Source organism: Loxodonta africana, chromosome 9, assembly GCF_030014295.1.
Source record: "Loxodonta africana isolate mLoxAfr1 chromosome 9, mLoxAfr1.hap2, whole genome shotgun sequence".
NCBI classification, from domain to species: domain Eukaryota; kingdom Metazoa; phylum Chordata; class Mammalia; order Proboscidea; family Elephantidae; genus Loxodonta; species Loxodonta africana.
The window spans coordinates 18,641,749-18,666,819 of NC_087350.1; the positions used below are offsets into that span (position 1 = coordinate 18,641,749).

The 25,071-nt window shown below is 38.9% G+C and overlaps 1 protein-coding gene across 6 annotated transcripts in view; it reads left to right on the plus strand.

The window, feature by feature from the left end:
• Positions 1-21,570: 21,570 nt before the first annotated feature.
• Positions 21,571-25,071, plus strand: part of HSD17B3 (hydroxysteroid 17-beta dehydrogenase 3) — an 87,366-nt gene continuing 83,865 nt past the window's right edge. For 2 of the 6 annotated variants that reach the window (XM_064291132.1, XM_064291135.1), the window contains exon 1: positions 23,803-24,121. In XM_064291132.1, the coding sequence (XP_064147202.1) occupies positions 23,968-24,121 (154 nt within the window). In that variant the 5' untranslated portion in view covers positions 23,803-23,967. Of the gene's footprint in view, positions 23,012-23,031; positions 24,122-25,071 lie in introns of those variants that run through there. The other 4 variants (XM_064291133.1, XM_064291131.1, XM_064291130.1 and 1 more) reach the window with 4 other exon arrangements.

A 25,071-nucleotide genomic window follows, 5' to 3' on the forward strand; every position in this document is an offset into this window, starting at 1 on the left:
TGGACCAATGGAACAGAATGGAGAATCCAGACATAAACCCATCCACATATGAGCAATTGATATTTGACAAAGGTCCCAAAACAGTTAAATGGGGAAAAGACAGCCTTTTTAACAAATGGTGCTGGCATAACTGGATGTCCATCAGCAAAAAGATGAAACAAGACCCATACCTCACTCCATGCACAAAAACTGACTCAAAATTGGATCAAAGACCTAAATATAAAATGTAAAAGGATAAAGATCATGGAAGAAACAATAGGGACAATGTTAGGAGCCCTAATACATGGCATAAACAGTATACAAAACATTATAAAGAATGTAGAAGAAAAACTAGATAACTGGGAGCTCCTAAAAATCAAACAGCTATGCTCATCCAAAGACTTCACCAAAAGAGTAAAAAGACCACCTACAGACTGGGAAAAGGTTTTTAGCTATGACATTTCTGATCAGTGCCTGATCTCTAAAATCTACATGATACTGCAAAAACTCAAATGCAAAAAGACAAATAACCTCATTAAAAAATGGGCAAAAGATACAAGTAGACACTTCACTAAAGAACACATTCAGGTAGCTAACAGATATATGAGGAAATGCTCGCGATCATTAGCCATCAGAGAAATGCAAATCAAAAGTACAATGAGATCTCATCTCACTCCAGTGAGGTTGGCATTATTCCAAAAAACACAAAATCATAAATGTTGGAGAGGCTGTGGAGAGATTGGAACACTTCTACACTGCTGGTGGGAATGTCAAATGGTACAACCACTTTGGAAATTGATTTGGTGGTTCCTTGAAAAGCTAGAAATAGAACTACCATATGATCCAGCAATCGCAGTCCTTGGAATACATCCTAGAGAAATAAGAGCCTTTACCTGAACAGATATATGCACACCCATGTTTATTGCAGCGCTGTTTACAATAGCAAAAGAATGGAAGCAACCAAGGTGCCCATCAACGGATGAATGGATAAATAAATTATGATATATTCACACAATGAAATACTATGCATCGATAAAGAACAGTGAGGAATCTGTGAAACATTTCATAACATGGAGGAACCTGGAAGCCGTTATGCTGAGTGAAATTAGTCAGTTGCAAAAGGACAAATATTGTATAAGACCACTATTATAAGAACTTGAGAAATAGTTTAAACTGAGAAGAAAGCATTCTCTGTGGTTACGCAAGGTGGGAGGGAGGGAGGGTGGGAGAGGGACATTCACTAATTAGATAGTAGATAAGAACTACTTTAGGTGAAGGGAAAGACAACACACAGTACAGAGGGGATCAGCACAACTGGACTAAACCAAAAGCAAAGAAGTTCCTGGAACAAACTGAATGCTTCGAAGGCCAGCGTAGCAGGGGCAGGGGTCTGGGGACCATGGTTTCAGGGGACATCTATGTCAACTGACATAATAAAATCTATTAAGAAAACATTCTGCATCCCTCTTTGAAGAATGGCATCCGGGGTCTTAAGCGCCAGCAAGAAACCACCTAAGGTGCATCAGTTGGTCTCAACCCACCTGGATCAAAGGAGAATGAAGAACACCAAGGACACAAGGTGATTACAAGCCCAAGAGACAGAAAGAGCCGCATGAACCAGAGACTACATCATCCTGAGACCAGAAGAACTAGATGGTGCTTGGCTGCCCTGACAGGGAACACAACAGAGAACCCCTGAGGGAGCAGGAGAGCTTGGGATGCAGACCCCAAATTCTCATAAGACCAGACTTAATGGTCTGACTGAGAATAGAAGGACCCTAGTGGTCATGGCCCCCAGACCTTCTGTTGGCCCAGGACAGGAACCATTCCGGAAGCCAACTCTTCAGACATGGATTGGACTGGACAATGGGTTGGAGAGGGATGCTGGTGAGGAGTGAGCTTCTTGGATCAGGTGGACACTTGAGACTATGTTGTCATCTCCTGTCTGGAGGTTAGATGAGAGGGTGGAGGGGGTTAGAAGCTGGCGAATGGACATGAAAAGAGAGAGTGGAGGGAGAAAGCAGGCTGTCTCGTTAGGGGGAGAGTAATTGGGAGTGTGTAGCAAGGTGTATATGGGTTTTTGTGTGAGAGACTGACTTGATTTGTAAACTTTCCCTTAAAGCACAATAAAAATTAATTAAAAAAGTAATAACGAAAACATTAAAAAAAAACTTAACTCAATAACCTAACTTTCCACCTTAAGACATTTGAAAAAGTGGAACAAATTAAACATAAAATATACAGAAGGAAGAAAATAAGAAAAATTAGAGTGAAAATTAATGAAATAAAGAACAGAATAACATTAGGAAAAATCAATGAAACCAAAAGCTAGTTCTTGAAAGATTAAAAAAAATTGACAAAATTTTAGCTATATTGGTCAATAAAAAGAGAGAGCAGACTCAAATTACTAGAATCAGAAATGAAAGAGGAACATGATTATTAACCTTGTAGAAATAAGATGGATTGTAAAGGAGTACTATGTATAATCCTATTCAAATAAATTAGTCAACATCGATGATATTGACAAATTCCTATAAAGACATAAACTACTGTAACATGACCAAATGGGATTTATCTCAGGAATGCAAGGTTGGTTCAACATCTGAAAATCAACTGATATTCCAAATCAATAAAGTATAAAACATATGATCATCTAAATAGACTCAGATAAGCTTTGGCAAATCTAACACCCTTTTATAATAAAAACGCTCCACAAACTAAGAATAGAGAGAAACACCCTCAGCATGATAAACGGCACCTACAAAAAGTTCACAGCTATCATCATACTTAATGGTGAAGACTAGTAATAAGGCAAGGATGTCCACTCTCACAATGTCTGTTCAGCATTGTAGTGGGAGTTCTAGCCAGGGTAAGTAAGCTAGAAAAAGAAATAAAATGCATCCAGATTGGAAAAGAAGAAGTAAAACTGTTTCTATTTGCAGATGACATAAATTTGTATATAGAAAGCCTTATGAAATCCACTAAAAATTATTGGAACTAGTAAGTGAATTCAGGAAGATACAAGCTGCAGGATACAAGATCAGTATAAAAAAATCAATTGCATGTCTACATATTTGCAATGAACAACCTGAAAATGAAATTAAGAAAACAATTCCGTTTAGAACAGCATCATAAAGAATAAAATAACTAGGAGTCAATTCAACAAAAGGAGTGTAAAATATGTAACCTGAAAACTGAAAAACATTGTTGAGAAAAATCGAACTTGTTGTTGTTGGTAGGTGCTGACTCATAGCTACCCTATGCTCAACAGAACAAAACACCGCCTGGTCCTGCACCATTCTTATAATCATTGTTATGCTTGAGCTCATTGTTGCAGCCACTGTGTCAACCCACCTCGTTGGGGATCTTCCTCTTTTCTGCTGACCCTATACTTTGCCAGGCGTGATGTCCTTCCCCAGAGACCGATCCCTCCTGACAACATGTCCAAAGTATGTAAGATGCAGTCTCGCCATCCTTGCTTCTAAGGAGCATTCTGGTTGTACTTTTTCTAAGGTAGATTTGTTGGTTCTTTTGGCAGTCCATGGTATATTCAATATTCTTCACCAACACCACAATTCAAAGGCAACAATTCTCCTTTGGTCTCCCTTATTCATTGTCCAGCTTTCACGTGCATATGATGTGATTGAAAATACCAGTGCTTGGGTCAGGCACAGCTCAGTCTTCAAGGTGACATCTTTGCTCTTCAACACTTTAAAGAGGTCCTTTGCAGCAGATTTACCTAATGCAATGCTTTGTTTGATTTCTTGACTGCTGCTTCCATGGGTGTTGATTGTGAATCCAACTAAAATGAAATCCTTGACAACTTCAATCTTTTCTCTGTTTATCATGATGTTGCTCATTGGTCCAGTTGTGAGGATTTTTGTTTTCTTTATGTTGAGGTGCAGTCCATGAAGGCTGTGGTCTTTGATCTTCATTAGTAAGTGCTTCAAGTTCTCTTCAGTTTCAGCAAGCAAGGTTGTGTCGTCTGCATAATGCAGGTTGTTAATGAGTCTTCCTTCAGTCCTGATGCCCCATTCTTCATGTAGTCCAGCTTCTCGAATTATTTGCTCAGCATACAGATTGAAAAGGTAAGGTGAAAGATTACAACCCTGATGCACACCTTTCCTGACTCTAAACCAATCAGTATCCCCTTGTTCTGTCCAAACCACTGCCTTTTGATCTATGTACAGGTATCTCATGAGCACAATTATGTGTTCTGGAATTCCCATTCTTTGCAATGTTACCCATAATTTGTTATGATCCACACAGTTGAATGTCTTTGCACAGTCAATAAAACACAGCTAAACATCCTTTGGGTATTCTTTGCTTTCAGCCAGGATCCATCTGACATCAGCAGTGATATCCCTGGTTCCACGTCCTCTTCTGAAACCAGCCTGAATTTCTGGCAGTTCCCTGTTGATATACTGCTGCAGCCATTTTTGAACAATCTTCAGCAAAATTTTGCTTGTGTGTGATATTAATGATAAAAACCACCCACTGCCATCGATATTAATGATATTGTTCTATAATTTCCACATTTGGTTGGATCACCTTTCTTGGAAATAGTCATAAATATGGATCTCTTGCAGTCAGTTGGCCAGGAAGCTGTCCTCCATATTTCTTGGTATAGACGAGTGAGCACCTCCAGCACTGCATCAGTTTGTTGAAACATCTCAGTTGATTTTCCATCAATTCCTGGAGCCTTGTTTTCTGCCAATAACTTCAGAGCAGCTTGGACTTCTTCCTTCAGTACCATCGGTTCCTGATCATACGCTTCCTCTTGAAATGGTTGAATATCGACTAATTCTTTTCGGTATAATGACTCTTTGTATTCCTTCCATCTTCTTTTGATGCTTCCTGTGTCATTTAATATTTTCCCCATAGAACCCTTCACTATTGCAACTTGAGACTTGAATTTTTTCTTCAGTTCTTTCAGCTCGAGAAATGCTGAGCGTGTTCTTCCCTTTTGGTTTTCCATCTCCAGCTTTTTGCACATGTCATTATAATACTTTACTTTGTCTTCTCGAGCCACCCTTTGAAATCTTCAGTTCTTTTACTTCATCAATTCTTCCTTTTGCTTTAGCTGCTCGACATTGGAGAGCAAGTTTCAGAGTCTCCTCTGATATCCATCTTGATCTTTTCTTTCTTTCTTGCCTTTTCAATGACCTCTTGCTTTCTTCATGCACAGCTCATCCGGTCTTCGGTCATCAGTGTTCAATGTGTCAAATCTATTCTTCAGATAGTCTCTAAATTCAGGTAAGATATACTCAGGGTCGTATTTTGGCTCTCGTGGACTTGCTCTGATTTTCTTCAGTTTCAGCTTGAACTTGCATATGAGCAATTGATGGTCTATTCCACAGTCGGCCCCTGGCCTTGTTCTGACTGATGATGTTGAACTTTTCCATCGCCTCTTTCCACAGATGTAGTCAATTTGATTTCTGTGTGTTCCATCTGGTGAGGTCCATGTGTATAGTCGCCGTTTATGTTGGTGAAAGAAGGTATTTGCAATGAAGAAGTCGTTGGTCTTGCAAAATTCTATCATTCGATCTCTGGCATTGTTTCTAACACCAAGAGCATATTTTCCAACTACTGATTCTTTTTCTTTATTTCCAACTTTCACATTCCTATCACCAGTAATTATCAATGCATCTTGATTGCATGTTCTATCAATTTCAGACTGCAGCAGCTGATAAATATCTTCTATTTCTTTATCTTTGGCCCTAGTGGCTAGTGCATATATTTGAATAATAGTCCTATTAACTGGTCTTCTTTGTAGGCATATGGACATTATTCTGTCTCTGAGAGAGTTGTACTTCAGGGTAGATCTTGAGATGTTCTTTTTGACGATGAATGCAGCACCATTCCTCTTCAAGTTGTCATTCCCAGCTTAGTAGACTGTATGACTGTCCAATTCAAAATGGCCAATACCAGTCCATTTCAGCTCACTAATGCCTAGGATATCAAGGTTCATGCATTCGAGTTCATTTTTGACGATTTCCAATTTTCCTAGATTCGTACTTCGTACATTTCAGGTTCCGATTATTAATGGATGTTTGCAGCTGTTTCTTCTCATTTTGAGTCATGCCACATCAGCAAATGAAGGTCCCAAAAGCTTTACTTCATCCGCATCATTAAGGTTGACTGTACTTTGAGGAGGTAGTTCTTCCCCACTCATCTTTTGAGTGCCTTCCAACCCGGAGGGGCTCATTTTCCAGCACTATATCAGACAATGTTCTGCTGCTATTCATAAGGTTTTCACTGGCTAATGCTTTTCAGAAGTAGACTGCTGGGTCCTTCTTCCTAATTGGTCTTAGTCTGGAAGCTCAGCTGAAACCTGACCTCCATGGGTGACCCTGCTGGTATCTGAATACTGTTGGCATAGCTTCCAACATGATAGCAACACGCATGCCCCCACAGTACGACAAACTGAAAATCAAAGTGGATTTAAATAAAAGGGAAAGCATTCCATGTTCATATATTGGAAGACTTAATATTGCTAACACAGCAATATTCCCACAATTTATCTGGAGATTGAACACAATCCCTTTCAGAATCCCAGCTGTTTATTCATAGAAATTAACAAACTGATCCTAAAATTCATATGAAATTGCAAGGGAGCCAGAAGAGCCAAAACAATCTTTAAAAAGAAAAAAAAAAAAGTTGGAGTACACATAATTTCTGATTTTAAAACTTACTACAAAGGAACAGTAATCAAGACAGTGTGTGCTGGCATAAGGATAGACAAACAGAACAATGGTATGTAATTGAGAGTCCAGAAATAACCCATGTGTTTATGGTCTACTGATTTTTGACAAGATTGCCAAAACCAAAGAGGGAAAGTACTTTTCAACAAATGGTTCTTGGATAACTGAATAGCCACATGCAAAAAATGAAATTGAATCCTTATCTCACATTATATTAAAAAATTAGCTCAAAATGGACCCAAGTCCTAAATACAAGAGCTAAAACTATAAAACCCTTAGAAGAAAATATAAGGTAAAGCTGCATGACGTGGAATTTGACAATGGATTCTCACATATGACACCAAAAGTACAACCACAAAAAAAAAAAAAGATAAATTTTACTTCATCAAAATTAAAACCTCGTTTGCAAGAGAGGATCCCACCACCACCAAGGAAAAACAGCCAGAAGCAGGAAACTTTGAACCCGGCATCCCTGCACTGAGAAGCTCCTGAAAGGAGGGGACAGAGAGAGCTCTCATGATGCGGAGGCAGAGAAACGACGGTAGGAGATGGTGTGGTGGGCTTCCCCACCTGGGGAGAGAGAAAACTGAGTGCCCTTGGGCCAAGGCTTACTGGTGGATTAGGGGGCCTCTGGGAACTTATTGACAGAGCTAAAAGACCTTTGTAACACTTGCCCACGCAGGGCAGAGGCAAAGGACCAAAGAGGTGTACCTGGGAGCACGGCTAAAAAGAGACTGTCCTGATGGACGAACTGTAAACTGAACCTGAATTGTAACCTTTTACTTCACTAATAAACCCCATAATCGTAAACAAAACAAAAACAAACTCATGTGCTTCAAAGAACCCTATCAAGAAAATGAAAAGACAACCCATAGAATAAAAAAATATGGGTTAGACTATTTGCAAATCATGCATCTGATAAGAGACTTGTATTTTACAACTCAATAATAAAAAGACAAATGACCCACGTTAAAAAAGGGCAGAAGATTTGGGCAGACATTTCTCCAGAGGAGATATACAAATGTTCCACAAGCACACGAAAAGGTGCTAAACCTTATTAACCTGAAAAACCTGCTGCCATCGAGTCGATTCCGACTCATAGCGACCCTATAGGGCAGAGTGGGAAACACAAAAACCACAATGAGATAACACTTCACACCCACTAGGATGGCTATAATTAACACAAACAAACAAAAACCAGAAAACGACAATTGTTGGTGAGGATGTGGTGAAATTGGAACTCCCATACGCTGCTGGTGGGAATGGAATCTCCTACGCTGCTGGTACGGCTTCTTAGGAAACCGTTCTGGCAGTTCTGCAAAGGGTTAAACACAGAGTTACCACATGAACCAGCAATTCCACTCCTGGGAATACAAGCTACGGAAAACAAGTGTCCAAACAAAAACTTGTACATGAATATTTATAGCAACACTATTCACAATAACCCAAAGGTACATCAAATGATTAATGAATAAACAAAATGTGGTATATCTGTACAATGGAATAGTATATGACTGTAAGAAGGAATGAAGCACTGATAGAGGCTACAACATGTAAGAACCTTGAAAACATGCTTGGTGAAAGAAGCCAGACACAAAAGGTCACATATTGTATGATTTCATTTATATGAAATGTCCAGAATAGGAAGTCTGCAGAGACAGAAAGCATGTTAGTAGGGGTTGGTTAGCGATGTAGGGTGTTGGGGGTTATGGAGGGGTAGGAGGGTGATAGCTAATGGTTATGAAAATGTTTTAAAATTGATTGTGGTAATGGCTGCGCATATCTGTGGGTATACTAAATATCATCGAATTTAAACTTTAAACAGGTGAATTATATGGTATGTGAATTATATCTTAATAAAGCTGTTTTAAAAAAAGACACTATGGGGATGCATTTAGCAAAATCCAAATTGTAAAAAACTCTATAAGATAAACAACTGAGTTTCTTGGACAAATTAGTTGCTAATAACAACAATGAAATTAAAAAAAAAAAGGGAAGCCCCTGAAACTATTGCCCTGAGATAATCTTTAAACTTAAAAACCTTAAACCAAAACTATCCCCTGAAGTCTTCTTTGAACCAAAAAATATTATAGTACATCTACTTTGAACATTGTGTTCTTGTTTTTTTTGTATTCCGTCTTTTTATTGTTGTTGAATGTTTACACAGAAAACAACATACCAATTCAACCGTTTTTACATGTCATTTCTACAGTGACATTGATTACATTCTTCAAGTTGTACAACCTTTCTCACCCTTTTTTTTGACTGGTCCTTCCCTCATTAACATAAACTCACTGTCCCCTAAGCTTCCTCTCTGACCTTTCGAGCTGCTGTTGTCGATTTGATCCCATATAGATAGTTCTTCAAAAGAGCACAATGTTTAAAGCGAATCTTCTTATTTAAATAATATTTTGTTGTGACTTTTGTGTGTGTGTGTGTGAAGGTTTACACAGCAGTATAGGTTCTCTTGCAACAATTTATACACAAATTGTTCAGTGACATTGGTTACATTCTTCACAATGTGTGAACATTCTCAACATTTCTGTTCTGGTTGTTTCATTTCCATTAATCTAGTTTCCCTGCCCCCTGACATTCTTGTCTTTGTTTTCAAGTAATTATTTACTGTTTGATCTCATGTAGATGATTTTTTAAAAGAGCATAGTACTCACAGATGATATTCTTCATTTTGTGAGCCAATTTATTAATTAGCTAAAAGGTGACCTCAGAGGATAGTTTTGGATCAAGGTTTAGAGAGTATCTCGGGGCATTAGTCTTCGGGAGCCCTCTAGTATCAAGCGGTGCAGTAAGTCTGGCTTTCTTTTTTTTTTTTTTTCAGGAATTTGCGGTTGTGTTTCACATTTTTCTCCCGTTCTATCAGGGTCCATCTATTGTGGCCCTGGTCAGAAGCGTCTGTAGTGGTAGCCAGGAACAATTTAGTTCTGATCTCAGGGTAGATGAGGCGGTGGTTTCTGTAGACTATTTGTCTTTGTTTTCCTTCCTTCATTTTTGCTCCAGGCAAGCAGAGACCAATAATTGTTTCTTAAATGGCCACTCACATGCTTTAAGACCTAGACACTACTCAACAAACTAGGATGTAGAACATAAACATTATGAACTATATCATTGCAATATTCCGTAAGACTATGGTCCTGTTCATTGAAACTCAGGAAACCAATCCCACAGGTGTTTGGTTATGTCTAAGAAGTAGCCGTAACTGTGTTTAAGGTTTAAAGACTATTTCAGGGCAACAGCTTTGGGGGTTCATCTAGCCTCAATGGCTCCAGAAAGTCTGGATTCCATGAGAATGTGGAATTCTGTTCTGCATTTTCCACTTTTTGATCAAGATTTGTCTAAAGAATCTTTGATCAAAATGAGCATTGTGGTCTTTTAAAGAATCATATATGTGAGATCAAATTGATAATAGTACTTAAAAGGTTGGATGGGAAGTTTAGAGGGCAGTGAGTTTAAGACAATGGTAGTAGAATAGCATAGAAAAGGATAGCGAGAATGGCACCACAACTTGAAGAATAACCAATATCGCTGAATTGTGCATGCAGAAATTGTTGAAGTAGTGTATCTTCAGCAGTATATACTTTCAACAACAATAACAAAAAAAAAGTGAGGTTGGACCTGTAATATTTAAGAGACACATCAACTGAATTTGATGTGTGGTCCTTTAAAAAAATCCTCATTTAAAAGTCAAGTTAAAATTATGCACGTGACCATCAGGAAAATTTAAATACCAACTGCATATTTGACGGCATTAAAGACTTTTTTAAGTTGGTAATAGTGGCATTGTGATCATGCCACCTGGCTTTCTTTTTTGGTGGGGGAAAGTGAGGAAAATGGGTGTTGGTATACATAAAATAAGAAGGGATATGAAATAATAGTTGTTGAAGCTGTGTGGGGGTTCATTAAATTTGTCTCTACATTTGTATTTTTTTTTTTAATCCTATAGTATTTTTAATTACAGAAAAAGAAGAACATAAAGTTGCTGAAAGCCTAAAGTTGAATATGAGAAGGTTAACTGCACATATGATGCAACTCCGTTCTGGAAACTTTACACGTAATGGCAATTCTAGAAACAGCTGCCGGTGGGCTTCTGATACCTGTGGTGCCAGCACTAGTGGAGGAAAGGTTTGAAATGATGGAAATTTATTCCTTTCCAGGTATCAAGAGCATCATCCATCTTGTCTCTTCCTGTCCTTTTTTTTTTTTTTTTGAGTTCAGTTTTTTTTTTAATAATTTTTATTGTGCTTTAAGGGAAAGTTTACAAATCAAGTCAGTCTCTCACACAAAAACCCATATACACCTTGCTACACACTCCCAATTACTCTCCCCCTAACGAGACAGCCTGCTCCCTCCCTCCACTCTCTCTTTTCGTGTCCATTTCGCCAGCTTCTAACCCCCTCCACCCTCTCGTCTCCCCTCCAGACAGGAGATGCCAACATAGTCTCAAGTGTCCACCTGATCCAAGAAGCTCACTCCTCACCAGCATCCCTCTCCAACCCATTGTCCAGCCCAATCCATGTCTGAAGAGTTGGCTTCAGGAATGGTTCCTGCCTTGGGCTAACAGAAGGTCTGGGGGCCATGACCACCAGGGTCCTTCTAGTCTCAGTCAGATCATTAAGTCTGGTCTTATGAGAATTTGGGGTCTGCATCCCACTGCTCTCCTGCTCCCTCAGGGGTTCTCTGTTGTGTTTCCTGTCAGGGCAGTCATCGGTTGTAGCCAAGCACCATCTAGTTCTTCTGGTCTCAGGATGATGTAATCTCTGGTTCATGTGGCCCTTTCTGTCTCTTGGGCTTGTAATCACTTGCGTCCTTGGTGTTCTTCGTTCTCCTTTGATCCAGGTGGGTTGAGACTCATTGATGCATCTTAGATGGTTGCTTGATAGCGTTTAAGACCCCAGAAGCCACTCTTCAAAGTGGGATGCAGAATATTTTCTTAATAGATTTTAGTATGCCGATTGATTTAGATGTCCCCTGAAACCATGGTCCCCAGACCCCTGTACCTGCTATGCTGGCCTTCGAAGCATTGGGTTTATTCAGGAAACTTCTTTGCTTTTGGTTTAGTCCAATTGTGCTGACCTCCCGTGTATTGTGTGTTGTCTTTCCCTTCACCTGAAATAGTTCTTATCTATTATCTAATTAGTGAATGACCCTCTCCCACCCTCCCTCCCTTCCCCCCTGAGTAACCACCAAAAGAATGTTTTCTTCTCAGTTTAAACTATTTCTCAAGTTCTTATAATAGTGGTCTTATACAATATTTGTCCTTTTGCAACTGACTAATTTCACTCAGCATAATGGCTTCCAGGTTCTTCCATGTTATGAAATGTTTCACAGATTCGTCACTGTTCTTTATCAATGAGTAGTATTCCATTGTGTGAATATACCATGATTTATTTATCCATTCATCCATCGATGGATACCTCGGTTGCTTCCATCCTTTTGCTATTGTGAACAGTGCTGCAATAAACATGGGTGTGCTTATATCTGTTCATGTAAAGGCTCTTATTTCTCTTGGGTATATTCCAAGGAGTGGGATTGCTGAATTATACATATGGTAGCTCTATTTCTAGCTTTTTACGGAAGCACCAAATCGATTTCCAAAGTGGTTGTACCATTTGACATTCCCATCAGCAGTGTATAAGAGTTCCAATCTCTCCACAGCCTCTCCAACATTTATTATTTTGTGTTTTTTGGATTAATGCCAGCCTTGTTGGAGTGAGATGAAATCTCATTGTAGTTTTGATCTGCATTTCTCTAATGGCTAACGATCGTGAGCATTTCCTCATATATCTGTTAGCTACCTGAATGTCTTCTTCAGTGACATGTCTATTCATATCTTTTGTCCATTTTTTAATTGGGTTATTTGTCTTTTTGCAGTAGCATTTTTGCAGTATCATGTAGATTTTAGAGATCAGGGGCTGATCAGAAATGTCATAGCTAAAAACTTTTTCCCAGTCTGTAGGTAGGTGGTCTTTTTACTCTTTTGGTGAAGTCTTTGGATGAGCATAGCTGTTTGATTTTTAGGAGCTCCCAGTTATCTAGTTTTTCTTCTACATTCTTTATAATGTTTTGTATACTGTTTATGCCATGTATTAGGGCTCCTAACATTGTCCCTATTGTTTCTTCCATGATCTTTATCCTTTTACATTTTATATTTAGGTCTTTGATCCATTTTGAGTTAGTTTTTGTGCATGGAGTGAGGTATGGGTCTTGTTTCATCTTTTTGCTGATGGACATCCAGTTATGCCAGCACCATTTGTTAAAAAGGCTGTCTTTTCCCCATTTAACTGTTTTGGGACCTTTGTCAAATATCAATTGCTCATATGTGGATGGGTTTATGTCTGGATTCTCCATTCTGTTCCATTGGTCCATGTGTCTGTTGTTGTACCAGTACCAGGCTGTTTTGACCACTGTGGTGGTATAATAGGTTCTAAAATCAGGTAAAGTAAGGCCTTCCACTTTGTTCTTTTTCAGTAATGCCTTATTTATCCAGGGCCTCTTTCCCTTCCATATGAAGTTGGTGATTTGTTTCTCCATTTGGGTTGGAATTGTATTAAATGTATAGATTGCTTTTGGTAGAATAGACATTTTTATAATGTTAAGTCTTCCTATCCATGAGCAAGGTATGCTCTTCCACTTATGTAAGTCTCTTTTGGTTTTTTGCAGAAGCGTAGTGTAGTTTTCTTTGTATAAGTCTTTTACATCTCTGGTAAGATTTATTCCTAAGTATTTTATCTTCTTGGGAGCTACTGTAAATGGCATTGATTTGGTGATTTCCTCTTCAATGTTCTTTTTGTTGGTGTAGAGGAATCCAGCTGATTTTTGTATGTTTATCTTGTATCCTGATACTCTGCTGAACTCTTCTATTAGTTTCAGTAGTTTCCTGGAGGATTCCTTAGGGTTTTCTGTGTATAAGATCATGTCATCTGCAAATAGAGGTACTTTTACTTCTTCCTTGCCAATCTGGATGCCCTTTATTTCTTTATCTAGCCGAATTGCTCCGCCTAGGACTTCCAGCACAATGTTGAATAAGAGTGGTGATAAAGGGCATCCTTGTCTGGTTCCCGATCTCAATGGGAATGTTTTCAGGCTCTCTCCATTTAGGGTTACATTTATATATTTTTGATATTTTTCTTAATATAAATTTTTTAAGCTCAGTGATTTTTGGAGAAAATTTTAAAATTTTATTGAGAGACAGTAAGAAGACCTAAAATCAAAGATATGCCATGGTTATAGGTTGAAAGACTCAATATTGTAAAAACAAATGTCATATCTTTTCAATTGATATCTGTTTATTCAATGTAATTACGATAAAAATCTCAGCAGCAATTTTCATGGATCTTGACAAAAAGATTTTAAAATTTCCAGAAGTAGAAAAGACCAGGAATAAACTAAATGCTCTTGGAGAAGTAAAAATAGGAGTGCACATTCTACCAGATATCAAGACTTATTTTAAGGCTGCAGTAGTTAAACCACGTGGTTTTTATAGAGATAGAGAGCTGCCATTGAGTGGTCTTCAACTCATGGCCACCTTATGCACAACAGAACAAACGACTGCCTGGTCCTGTGCCATCCTCATGATCGCTGGCATGCTTTAGTCTGTTGTGGCTATTGTGCCAATCCATCACAGCAAGTTTCTTCCTCTCTTTTGTTGGCCCTCTACTTCGCCAAACATGATGTCCTCCTACAGCAATTGACCCCTGCTGATAACATCCAAAACTTGAAATTTGTACAATGTTCTCTTTTGATTAATAAGGTTTTGAATGGCTAATTTTTGGAAGCAGAACAGCAGGAATTTCTTCCCAGTCTGTCTTGGTCCTGAATATCTCTGTAACCTGTCCACCATGGATGACCCTGCTGGTATTTGAAATAGTGGTGCCATAGCTCCAGCATCACAGCAACATGCAAGCCACCGCAGTATACAAACTGACAGATGGGTGGTGGGGTGTTTGTATAAAGGAAAAGAAAAGAATAGAGAATTCAGAAAAAAGCCTGTAAATATCTGGACATGTAACTACTGAGCAACACTGCACAGTGTTTGAGGATAGGATTCTGAAGCCTGACTGCCTATGTTCAAATTCTGTTTCCAGGATTTTCAAATACTAGCAGCATGACCTTAGGTCATACCCTTTAACCGGTATGTGCCACAGTTTCTGCATTTGTGAAATGGGGATATTAATATTGCCTGATCTGTAGCACTAATCTTCATAAAAGAAGCTCAAATATCCAATAAACACATGAAAATATACTCAAACTCATTAATAATCAGAAAAATGCAAAATAAAACCATAAAATACCATGACAGATTGACATGACAATACATCTCTCCAGAGTGGCAAAAATTAGAAAATTGACAATACCAAGATTTAGTGAAATTGTGGAAAAATACAGAACTTCATATAATACTGGTGGAGGTGACAAATTTGGTCAACCACTTTGGAAAAGGGTTAGCATTATCTAGATGTCCAGAAAAAAAACTAAAAAAACCAGGTTATCAATTTATTACCTTTCAACTCCAAATTCACCCTTCATTGTCCTGCTTGTGATCCTGGAGCTGGACCCTGTAAACATTTATGTTATGTCAGCTGGTGAATACTGGAGGAACATCAAAGGGGCTTCTCTTTCCGGTTCTTGTGTGCTTTTCATTTTTTTTGCTCCTGTCATGCTTGGCTGGCATGTGGGACACACAGTAAAGTTCATCTCAGGGAGTTTTATCAGCACCCATATTGGCAGCTTCTCAGCCTCCCAGCTTACCAGGCTTAGCTCTCTGACTTGTGAACCAGTTCTGTCCCAGGTCAATCCAGAGAACTTCTTCACCATTCAGTTTGTTGCAACCATATTCTCTCTAATGAAGTCTAAATCCCAGCCTTAAGTCCAGGGCCTCCATTCCAAGTTTGTTTGCTCCTTGGGTACTCTCTCTCAGGCCTTAGGTGTTTTTTTTTTTTTTTTTGAGTTCCCTTTTATGATCTTTCAGTAGATAATTTACTGTAAATAGTACAAATATAAGAATATCCATAGCAGCACTATTCACCATAACTTCAAATTGAAAGCAAATCCAATCATCTGTCCACGGGAGACAGATTGAATATGGGAAGGTAGAGAAAAAGAGGAGTCAAAGATATCTCCGAATTTTTTCCTCAACAACTGGAAGGTAAGGGTTGCCATTTCCTGAGATCAAGAAGGCTTCAAAAGGAGCAGGTTTTGGAGACAATATCATAAACCAGTTTTGGACATATTAAGATGGAGATGCATTCACATGGAGGTGTCAAGGTGGCAGTTGGATATGCGAATCTGGATCACCAACCAGGGTGACCAGCAGAAGGTATAAATTTTGGGGTCATTGGTATAGAGAGTCCTTAACTACGGTCAAGCGGTTGTTTAATATCACCAAGGAGCAAGCATAAGTAGAAGGGAGAAGAGGAACAAGGACTCAATACCTGGATACTCTTCTTGAAAAAAAAAAAATTTTTTTTTTTTTTTTTTTAGATGAGTGTAATATTGTCTCCCAACTCTTCTCTTGTCATCTCCACTGTCCATCCTCACCCCACATATATCATCCTTTCTTGGCGTTCAGGGTATTTGAAAAAAAAAAACTATTGTGGTAAATATATATATATGTTGTTGCTGTTGTTAAGTGCCGTTGAGTCGGTTCCAATTCATAGAGAACCTATGTACAACAGAACAAAACACTGCCTGGTCCTGCATCATCCTCACAATCTTTTCTATACTTGAGCCCATTGTTGCAGTTGCTGTGTCAATCCATCTTATTGAGGGTCTTCCTTTTTTTCACCAATGATTCTCTACTTTACCATGCTAGACGTCCTTCTCCAGGGACTGATCCCTCCTGATAACATGTCCAAAGTACGTGAGATAAAGTCTCACCATCCTTCCTTCTGAGGAGCACTCTAGCTGTATTTCTTTCAAGACAGACTTGTTCATTCTTCTGGCAGTCCACGATATATTCAATATTCTTTGCCAATACCATAATTCAAAGGCATCAATTCTTCTTCAGTCTTCTTTTTTCATTGTCCAGCTTTCTCATGCATATGAGGTGATTGAAAATATCATGGATTGGGTCAGATGCACCTTAGTCCGCAAAGTGACATCTTTGCTTTCTAACACTTTAGAGGTCTTTTGTAGCAGATTTGCCCAATGCAATTGGTCATTTGATTTCCTGACTGCTGTTTCCGTGGGCATTGATTGTGGATCCAAGTAAGAGGAAATTCGTGATCACTTCAACATTCTCTCCTTTTATCATGATGTTGCTTATTGGACCAGTTGTAAGAACTTTTGTTTTATGTTTAGGTGTAATCCATATTGAAGTTTATAGTCTTTGATCTTCATCAGTAAGTGTTTCAAGTCCTCTTTTTTTTCAGCAGGCAAGGTTGTGTCATCCTCATAATGCAGGTTGTTAATGAGTCTTCCTCCAATCCTGATGCCTCATTCTTCTCATATAGTCCAGCTTCTCAGATTATTTGCTCAGCAAATAAGTATGGTGAAAGGATGCAACCCAGATGCACACCTATCTTGATTTTAACCCATGCAGTATCCACTTGCTCTGTTCAGATGACTCTCTTGGTCTATATATGCTTTTCACATGAGCACAATTAAGTGTTCTGCAATTCCCACTCTTCTGAATGTTATCCATAATTTGTTATGATCTACACAGTCAAATGCCTTTGCATAGTCAATAAAACACAGGAAAGCATCTTTCTGGTATTGTCTGTTTTCATCCAAGACCCATCTGACATCAGCAATGATATCCCTCATTCCACATCCTCTTCTGAATCCAGCTTGAATTTCTGGCAGTTCCCTATCAATGTACTCCTGCAACCGCTTTTCATTGATCTTTAGCAAAGTTTTACTTGTATGTGATATTAATGATATTGTTTGATAATTGAGCTTTCCCATCGTTTCTTTCCACAGATGCAGTCGATTTGATTCTTGTGTATGTATTCCCTCTGGTGAAGTCTACATGTATAGTTGCTGTTTATGTTGTTGAAAAAAGGTATTTGCAATGAAGAAGTCATGAGCTGAAGGGTGAACTTCAGGAGTGACTTCATTACCGAGCTGAAAATGTGCCTGGGGGCCATAATCTCAGGGTTTCTCCAGTCTCTGTCAGGCCAGCAAGTCTGGACTTTCTTTTTGAATTAGAATTTTGTTTTACGTTTTTCTCCAGCTCTGTCCAGGACCCTCTATTGTGATCCCTGTCAGAGCAGCCAGTGGTGGTAGCCAGACTCCATCTAGTTGTACTGGACTTGGTCTGGCTGAGGTCATGGTAGATGTGGTCCATTAGTCCTTTGGACTAATCTTTCCTTCGTATCTTTAGTTTTCTTCATTCTTCCTTGCTGCTGTAGGGGTGAGACCAGTGGAGCATCCTAGATGGGCACACGTAGGCTTTTAAGACTCCAGACCCTACTCACCAAAGTAGAACGTAGAACATTTTCTTTATAAACTATGTTATGCCAATTGAGTTAGATGTTCCCGAGACCATGGTCCCCACAGCCCTCAGCCCAGCAATTCGGTCCCTCAGGGAGTTTGGATGTGTCCATGGAGCTTCCATGACCTTGCCTTGTAAAAGTTCTGCTGGCTTCCCCAGTACTGTCTCACCCTTCACCAAAGTTTACCACTTATCTATTTTCTATTTAGTGTTTTTCCATCCCCACACCTCCCCTCCCTCATAGCTATCAAACATTGTTTCTTTTTGTGTGTAAACCTTTTCAGTACAGTAGTGATCTCATACAATATTTGTCCTTTTGTGATTGACTTATTTCACTCAGCATAGTATGGTATATTATTTTTTTGATACAATGCTGAATTCTATTGGCTAGAATTTTGTTGAGAATTTTTGCATCTATATTCGTGAAAGATATGGGTCTGTAATTTTCTGTTTTTGTGGTGTCTTTTTTTTTTTTTTTTTGCCTGGTTTTGGTATCATGGTTATGCCGGCTTCATAGAATGAATACGGAAGTATTGTTTCCTTTTTTATATTCTGAAATCATTTGAATAATACTGGTGTAAGATCTTCTCTGAATGTTTCATAGAATTCTCCAGTGAAGCCATCTGGGCCAGGGCTTTTTTTGTTGTTGTTGGGAGTTTTTAAAATCACCTTTTCAATCTCTTTTTTCATTATGGGTCTGTTTGGATTTTCAACATCATTTTGTGTTAGTTTAGGTAGGTAGTGTGTTTCTAGGAATTTGTCCATTTCCTCTAGGTTTTCAAATTTTTGGGAGTATAGTTTTTTGTAATAATCTATTATGATCCTTTTTATTTCAGTCGGGTCTGTCGTAATGTCCCCCATTTCATTTCTTATTTGGGTTATTTGCATCCTCCTATTCTTTTTTTTTTTTTTTAATCAGTTTGAATTTGTTGATCCTTTCAAAGAACCAACTTTTGGTTTTGTAGACTTTTTCTCTTGTTTTTCTACTCTCTATTTCGTTGATTGATTTCTGCTCTGATCTTTGTTATTTCCTTTCTTCTCGTGGCTGCGGGCTTCTTTTGCTGTTGTCTTTCTCTTTGTTCAAGTTGTGTAGCTAATGTTTTGATTTTGTTCCTTTGTGGTTTTTTTTTGATGTGTGCATCTATTGCTATAAATTGATCTCTGAGCACTGCCTTTGCTGTGCCCCAAAGGTTTTTGTATGATGTGTTTTCATTCTGATTTGATTCTAGGAATTTTTTGATTCCATCCCTGATTTCTTCTATTACCTAGTAGTTTTTAAGCAGGATGTTATTCAGTTTCCATGTAATTGATTTTTTTTCCTTACTCTTCCTGTTGTTAATCTCTACTTTGATGGCGTTGTGGTCAGAGAGGAGACTTTGTATTATCTCATTCTTTTGGATTTTGTTGAGGGTTGCTCTGTGGCCTAAGATGCAGTCTACTCTGGAGAATGTTCCATGTGCCTTGGAAAAGAATGCATACTTTGCAGCTGTTGGATGGAGTGTTCTATATAGGTCTATGAGGTCAAGTTGGCTGATTGTGCCCTTTAACTCTTCTGTATCTTTGCTGAGTTTCTTTCTAGATGTTCTGTCTTTTACCGAGAGTGGTGTGTTGACGTCTCCTACTATAATTGTGGTACTGTCAATTTCTCTTTTCAGTGCTGTTAGGGTTTGTTTTATGTATTTTGGAGCCCTGTCATTGGATGTATAGATGTTTATTAAGGTTAAATTTTCATGATGGACCATCCATTTAATCATGATATGGTGCCCTTCTTTGTCTCTTATGGTGGATTTTATTTTAAAATCAATTTTATCTGAAATTGGTATTGCCACTCCTGCTCTTCTTTGGAAGTTATTTGCTTGATATATATTTTTTTCCATCATTGGATTTTTAATAAATTTATATCTTTGTTTCTAATGTGTGTTTCTTGTAGACTGTATATTGTTGGATCCTGTTTTTTTTTTTTTTTTGTCCATTCTGTTCACTCTCTGTCTCTTTATGGGTGCATTTAGGCCATTTACATTAAGTGTAATTATTGAAAGGTGTGAGTTTATTGCTGTCATTTTGCCTTTTACTCTCCTGTGCTGAATTCTTTTTGTCTGTGGATTTCTTTTTTTTTTTGTACATTTTGTTTTTATTGAGACTTTATATTTTTCTTCTTTATTTTGATGAGCAGGTTTGTTAACTTCTTTTTGGTTACCTTGAAATTTACCCTTATCTTCCCAGGTTTGAACCAGTGTATTATTACTTGGTATCACCTTGCCTTCCCCTTCTTTAGAAAGTTCTATTCCTACACCACTTATTCCCTCTTTTACTGTCCCGCTGTTGTTGTCATTTACAGATTAACCTCTTTGGTTCCCTGTTGCAATTCTTTTGTTTCTGGATAGTCCTAGGTTGGTATCTGGCTGGTACAATCTTGGGTCCCAGATTCAGGCTGCGGTCTCATGTTTTTTGTTCTCAGATCGAAGGGCTCCGTTTAATAATTCTTGTAAGTTTGGTTGGCTTTTACATATTCCTTTAATTTCTCTTTATCTGGAAATGTCCTAATTTCACCATCATATTTGAATGAGAGTTTTTCAGGATATATTATTATTGGTTGGCAATTTTTTTCATTCAAGGTTTTATATATGTCATTCCATTGCCTTCTTGCCTGCACAGTTTCTGTCGAATAATCAGAACTTAGTCTTATTGTTTCTGCTCTGTATGTGACTTTTTGTTTTTCTCGAGCTGCTCTCAGAGTTCTTTCTTTGTCTTTGGTTTTAGCGAGTGTGATTGTGATATGCCTTGGTGATTTTCTTTTGGGGTCTATCCTATATGGGGTTCGTTGAGCTCTCAGATGGTCAGCTTTTCATCTTTCATGATATCAGGGAAGTTTTCTGTCAGCATTTATTCAATGTTCCTCTCTATTTTCCGTTTTCTCCCTCTGTTCTGGAACTCCGATTTATTCAGAAAATTTTGCCTTTGTGTCTCACATAATTCTCAGATTTCTTCATTCTTTTTTCTGATTTTTCCTCAAAAAGAGTTGTATCCAAGTGTTTGTCTTCAATTTCACTGGTCCTGTCTTCCATCATTTCAAACCTACTCCTCAGTCCTTCTATGACACTGTCCATTTCTGAAATCTTGCTGTTTATCTTTCGGATTTCTAGTTTTTGTTTTTGTATGATTTCTAGTTGTGAATTTATTTTGGCATTTTGTTCCTGTCTTATTTTCCCGAATTCTTCATTTTTTGGTCTGTATTTTCCATGAATTTGTCTGCCTTTTCATGAATTTGTCTATTTTTTTCTTATTTTTGCCTGGTTTTTGCTTCAACTCTTGGGTAGCTCTGAATATTAGAGGTTTGAATTGCCTGTCAGGTAGTTCTAGTGCCTTTTCTTCTACTGAAAGTCATCTGGTGTTTTATTTTGGACTCCTACTGGAAACATCGTGTCCTTTTTTTTTTTTTTTATGTTTTGATATTGTCTGCTGTCTTTGAGATATTCTGTAGTTATTTTTTTTCTTTTATTGATTGCAGATTTGTTTGTTTCATCCTGCTTTTTTGTTTTATTTGGTTATATCTGAGCAGGTGCGCTGTGCGTTCTTTGTTGTTTGCTCATCTGTGGTCATGATACTTTTCACCTCCTTGTGCAATGGGCAGGGCCAGTTACTCTGCTATAGTGCAGCAGGGCAGACCCAGATGAAGGGGAGGGGCTGGGATGGGTTGTTTATGGCATGTACTAGGGCTGACAGGGTGAGACAGGAAACAGGGCAGGGCAAGTTCCAGTAGGCCATGCCTGTGCTGGTCAGGGGTGTGATGTTCAGTACACGATGCAGGTAGGCGGGGGGGGAGGGGGGTTGTGATGTGTGGAGCTAATATGCATATAGGAAAGAAGAGAGAGAAACAGGAGCCAAAAACAAACAAACTGACAAAGAGTGCTAAGAGAGCTTTGTGTTGGAGTGGAGTGATAAGAAACTGAGAAATGGAGAAAAACAAAAGGAAAAGTGAAAAAGAAAAAAAATTAGATAAAAATTTGGGATAAAAAAAAGAAAGAAAAGAAAAGCCTCCAGGGGTCCCACCAGTGGGGCTGTGAAGATTGGGGAAGTTGCTCCTAGGCTGAGCAGTATAGCCTGGCTAGATGGGGTATAGATGTCACACAGCTGCAGATATTCAGAAGACAGAAAAAGAAAGTAAGCATAGAAAGATGGAACTGAGAAGTGAAGAAAGTCAGGAAAAAAGAGAAAGAAAGAAAAAAAAGAAATGTTCCCAGGGATCCCACTGAATTGACTACACAGGCTGGGGAAGTGGCTCCTAAGCTGCTCAGTGCAGCCTGGCTAAAAGGGGCTCCAGAGTTGTGAAAAGAAAAAAAAAGAAAGAAAGAAACAAAGCAAAAAAAAAAAAAAAAAAAAGGAGTCCCCGGGATCCCACCAGCATGGTGTCTCGGGTTGGGGGAATGTTTACCCAGTTAAGCGGTGCTTCACAGCCTTTCAAGAAGAGGGAAAGATGGCACATGGAGCCAGATATTCGAGAGAAAGGAGGGAGGGGTGGTGGGAGGCACGGAAGAAACCAGAAGAAATGGAAAAAGGCAACATCAGCAACAGAAAAATGGCACCCAGACAGCTGGCCAGTTTGGGCAGGGCAAATTCAAGTGGCCTGGGGCTGAAGCAGTTGCCTCCTGGCCAAGAGCCTGGGAGCCAGCAGGAAGCAGAACGGGCTGGAGTTGGGGGAAGGGTGGGAGTTAGGAAAGCGTATATCGCTGATTAGTGGGTGTTCTGTCTCCTGCTGAGAACTTTGTGAAGCTGCTTTCATGTACTCCCTGTCCACCAATCTCCACTGTGGGTGGAGTGAATCCAAACAGCATGGATGCTGCACTTCCTGGCCGGCCAAGCCATTGCAACCAGCTGGGAGGTGAGGAGGCAGAGCAGCAGGGAGAGGATGGGGGGTGGGAAATAGCGTATCGCTGGTTACTGGGTGCTCTGTCTCCTGCTGGGAGCTCCGTGAAGCTGCTTTCTCATGCTCCTTTTCTGCTGATCTCCAACAGGAGTCCAAGATGGCGAAACCATGCTGCATTAGCTAATAGGGGACCTCCACATGTATCTCTCCTTGCTCTCTGTTCTCTGTCAGTTTCTTATTCCATTCGGCGGTTGGCTGAGTTCTTTATCTCTTCATTTGACACCTCGAGTTCCAGGATTGACATTTGTCTCTGTTTTACTTAGTTTTTTGGGTCTTTGGTGTGGAGAGACAGTGTGGTGCTTCTGTCTATGGCGCCATGTTGGTTGGAAATCTCCCAACAGCACTTTTCTTCAGAGCACTTATATCTGACATCATTTATTTGTTTATTGTCTCTGTCCCCTACTAGGATCTATGCTCTATCACAGCAGGGACTTTGTCTTGTTTACTATTATATTCTCCAGGCTTTGAACACTATGAACAGTCTACACCCCCTAGTAGGTGCTCAATAAATATTTGTTTAAGAAATCAATGATAAGGATTTTATGTCCTTTGCAATTTCCAAATTCTGGGTGAGAACAACTGGGCTGACATTTTTTCTTTTTTTTCTGTCAAGGCTTTGTTTATTTTTTTCATTTTTGCCTTTTACTTCTTCACCAGCCCCTCAACAGTAACAAAAAACTCCAGCAGAGCTAAAAAGATATTAGAAGGAATATTAGAAAGAGTACTTCATGCAAAAGCCTATGAATCAGATGATTGTGTAAAGAAGTTACTCTAATCTGCACACCCCCAGCTGGAATGTGCCCAATGACTTGAGCGTGGTGATTAGACAGGTCCCAGAACAGCCCGGATCTAGGAAGTCGGTGAAAGGTGGCCAGGGCTAAGCGTGAAACAGCATATGCTGTAGTCCAGGCATGGGAGAATTTTTGGAACAGTTCTTCATTTTTGTAGGGGTGCTGGTGTGCCTGGCCTACCTGGTGAAGTGTATGAGATTTGCCAAATGTATTTTCCTGCACTTCTGGAAAGTTTCACCAAGGTCTTTCTTGCAGTCAATGGGACAGTGGGCAGGTAAAGAAAAATTTTCATTTCGTGTTGTCTGGTGTTTCTGGCTTATTATTTACATCTGGAAAGGCATATTTCATCTTTTTCGTTGAGAGTAAAGATGTAATTACCTTGGATGGTTTTAATCTGAGAGACTAAAAGGCATGAGCAAAATTAGAATTGTCAGGAAAACAAAATGTGGGACACAAGGAAAATAACTAGAGAGGAACTTTACTCAAGTGTCCACTCTGTGCCTCATTAGTTTTCCTCTTTCTGGAGTTCTCTGATGAGACAGAAAAATAAATAATGCAGAAACACCTGCACCTCTCATCTTCAAATTTACAAAACCCCAGGGTGCTTCCACTTTTTTCAGTAGTATTTCAAATTTCTCAAATCTTAATAATTTTAATTCACTTTATTTAAAAAAAAAAAAATCTCCAATTCCTGTTATGGCATGAGGGTGTTATAAAATCAAGGTCAAAAAAGAGCTAATCAAGATGGTTAGATATGGAGTCTCGGTCTGGTATGTTCCAAATCTATTAAACACTCTCTCAAAATGGAACTTATCTACTGGAATCACTACATGGAATTTCAGCCCATGACTAGACTTAAGGTGAAAGGGATGAGAGCTTTAGCATCTTCTTGAATGAAGTGCTGTGGTCTCTGCTGGGGCTATTGTTTCCAGGTTGGGCACCAAGAAATCCAGTGACTTAAAAAAATAATAATTTCAGCTGTTTTAGAAATACCATCCTAGCCTAAGTAGGGGGGATTGTAAACAATTTCAAGGAACAAGCCAGATAAAATACAGGATACACAGTTAAATCTGAATTTCACATAAAACCAAAAACCACTTTTGCTGTCAAATTGATTCTGACTCATAGTGACCCATGTGTTATAGAATAGAATGTCTTTGCAGGATTTTCCTGGTTGTAATATTTATTGAAGCAGATAGCCAGGTCTTTCTTTCGTGGCACCAC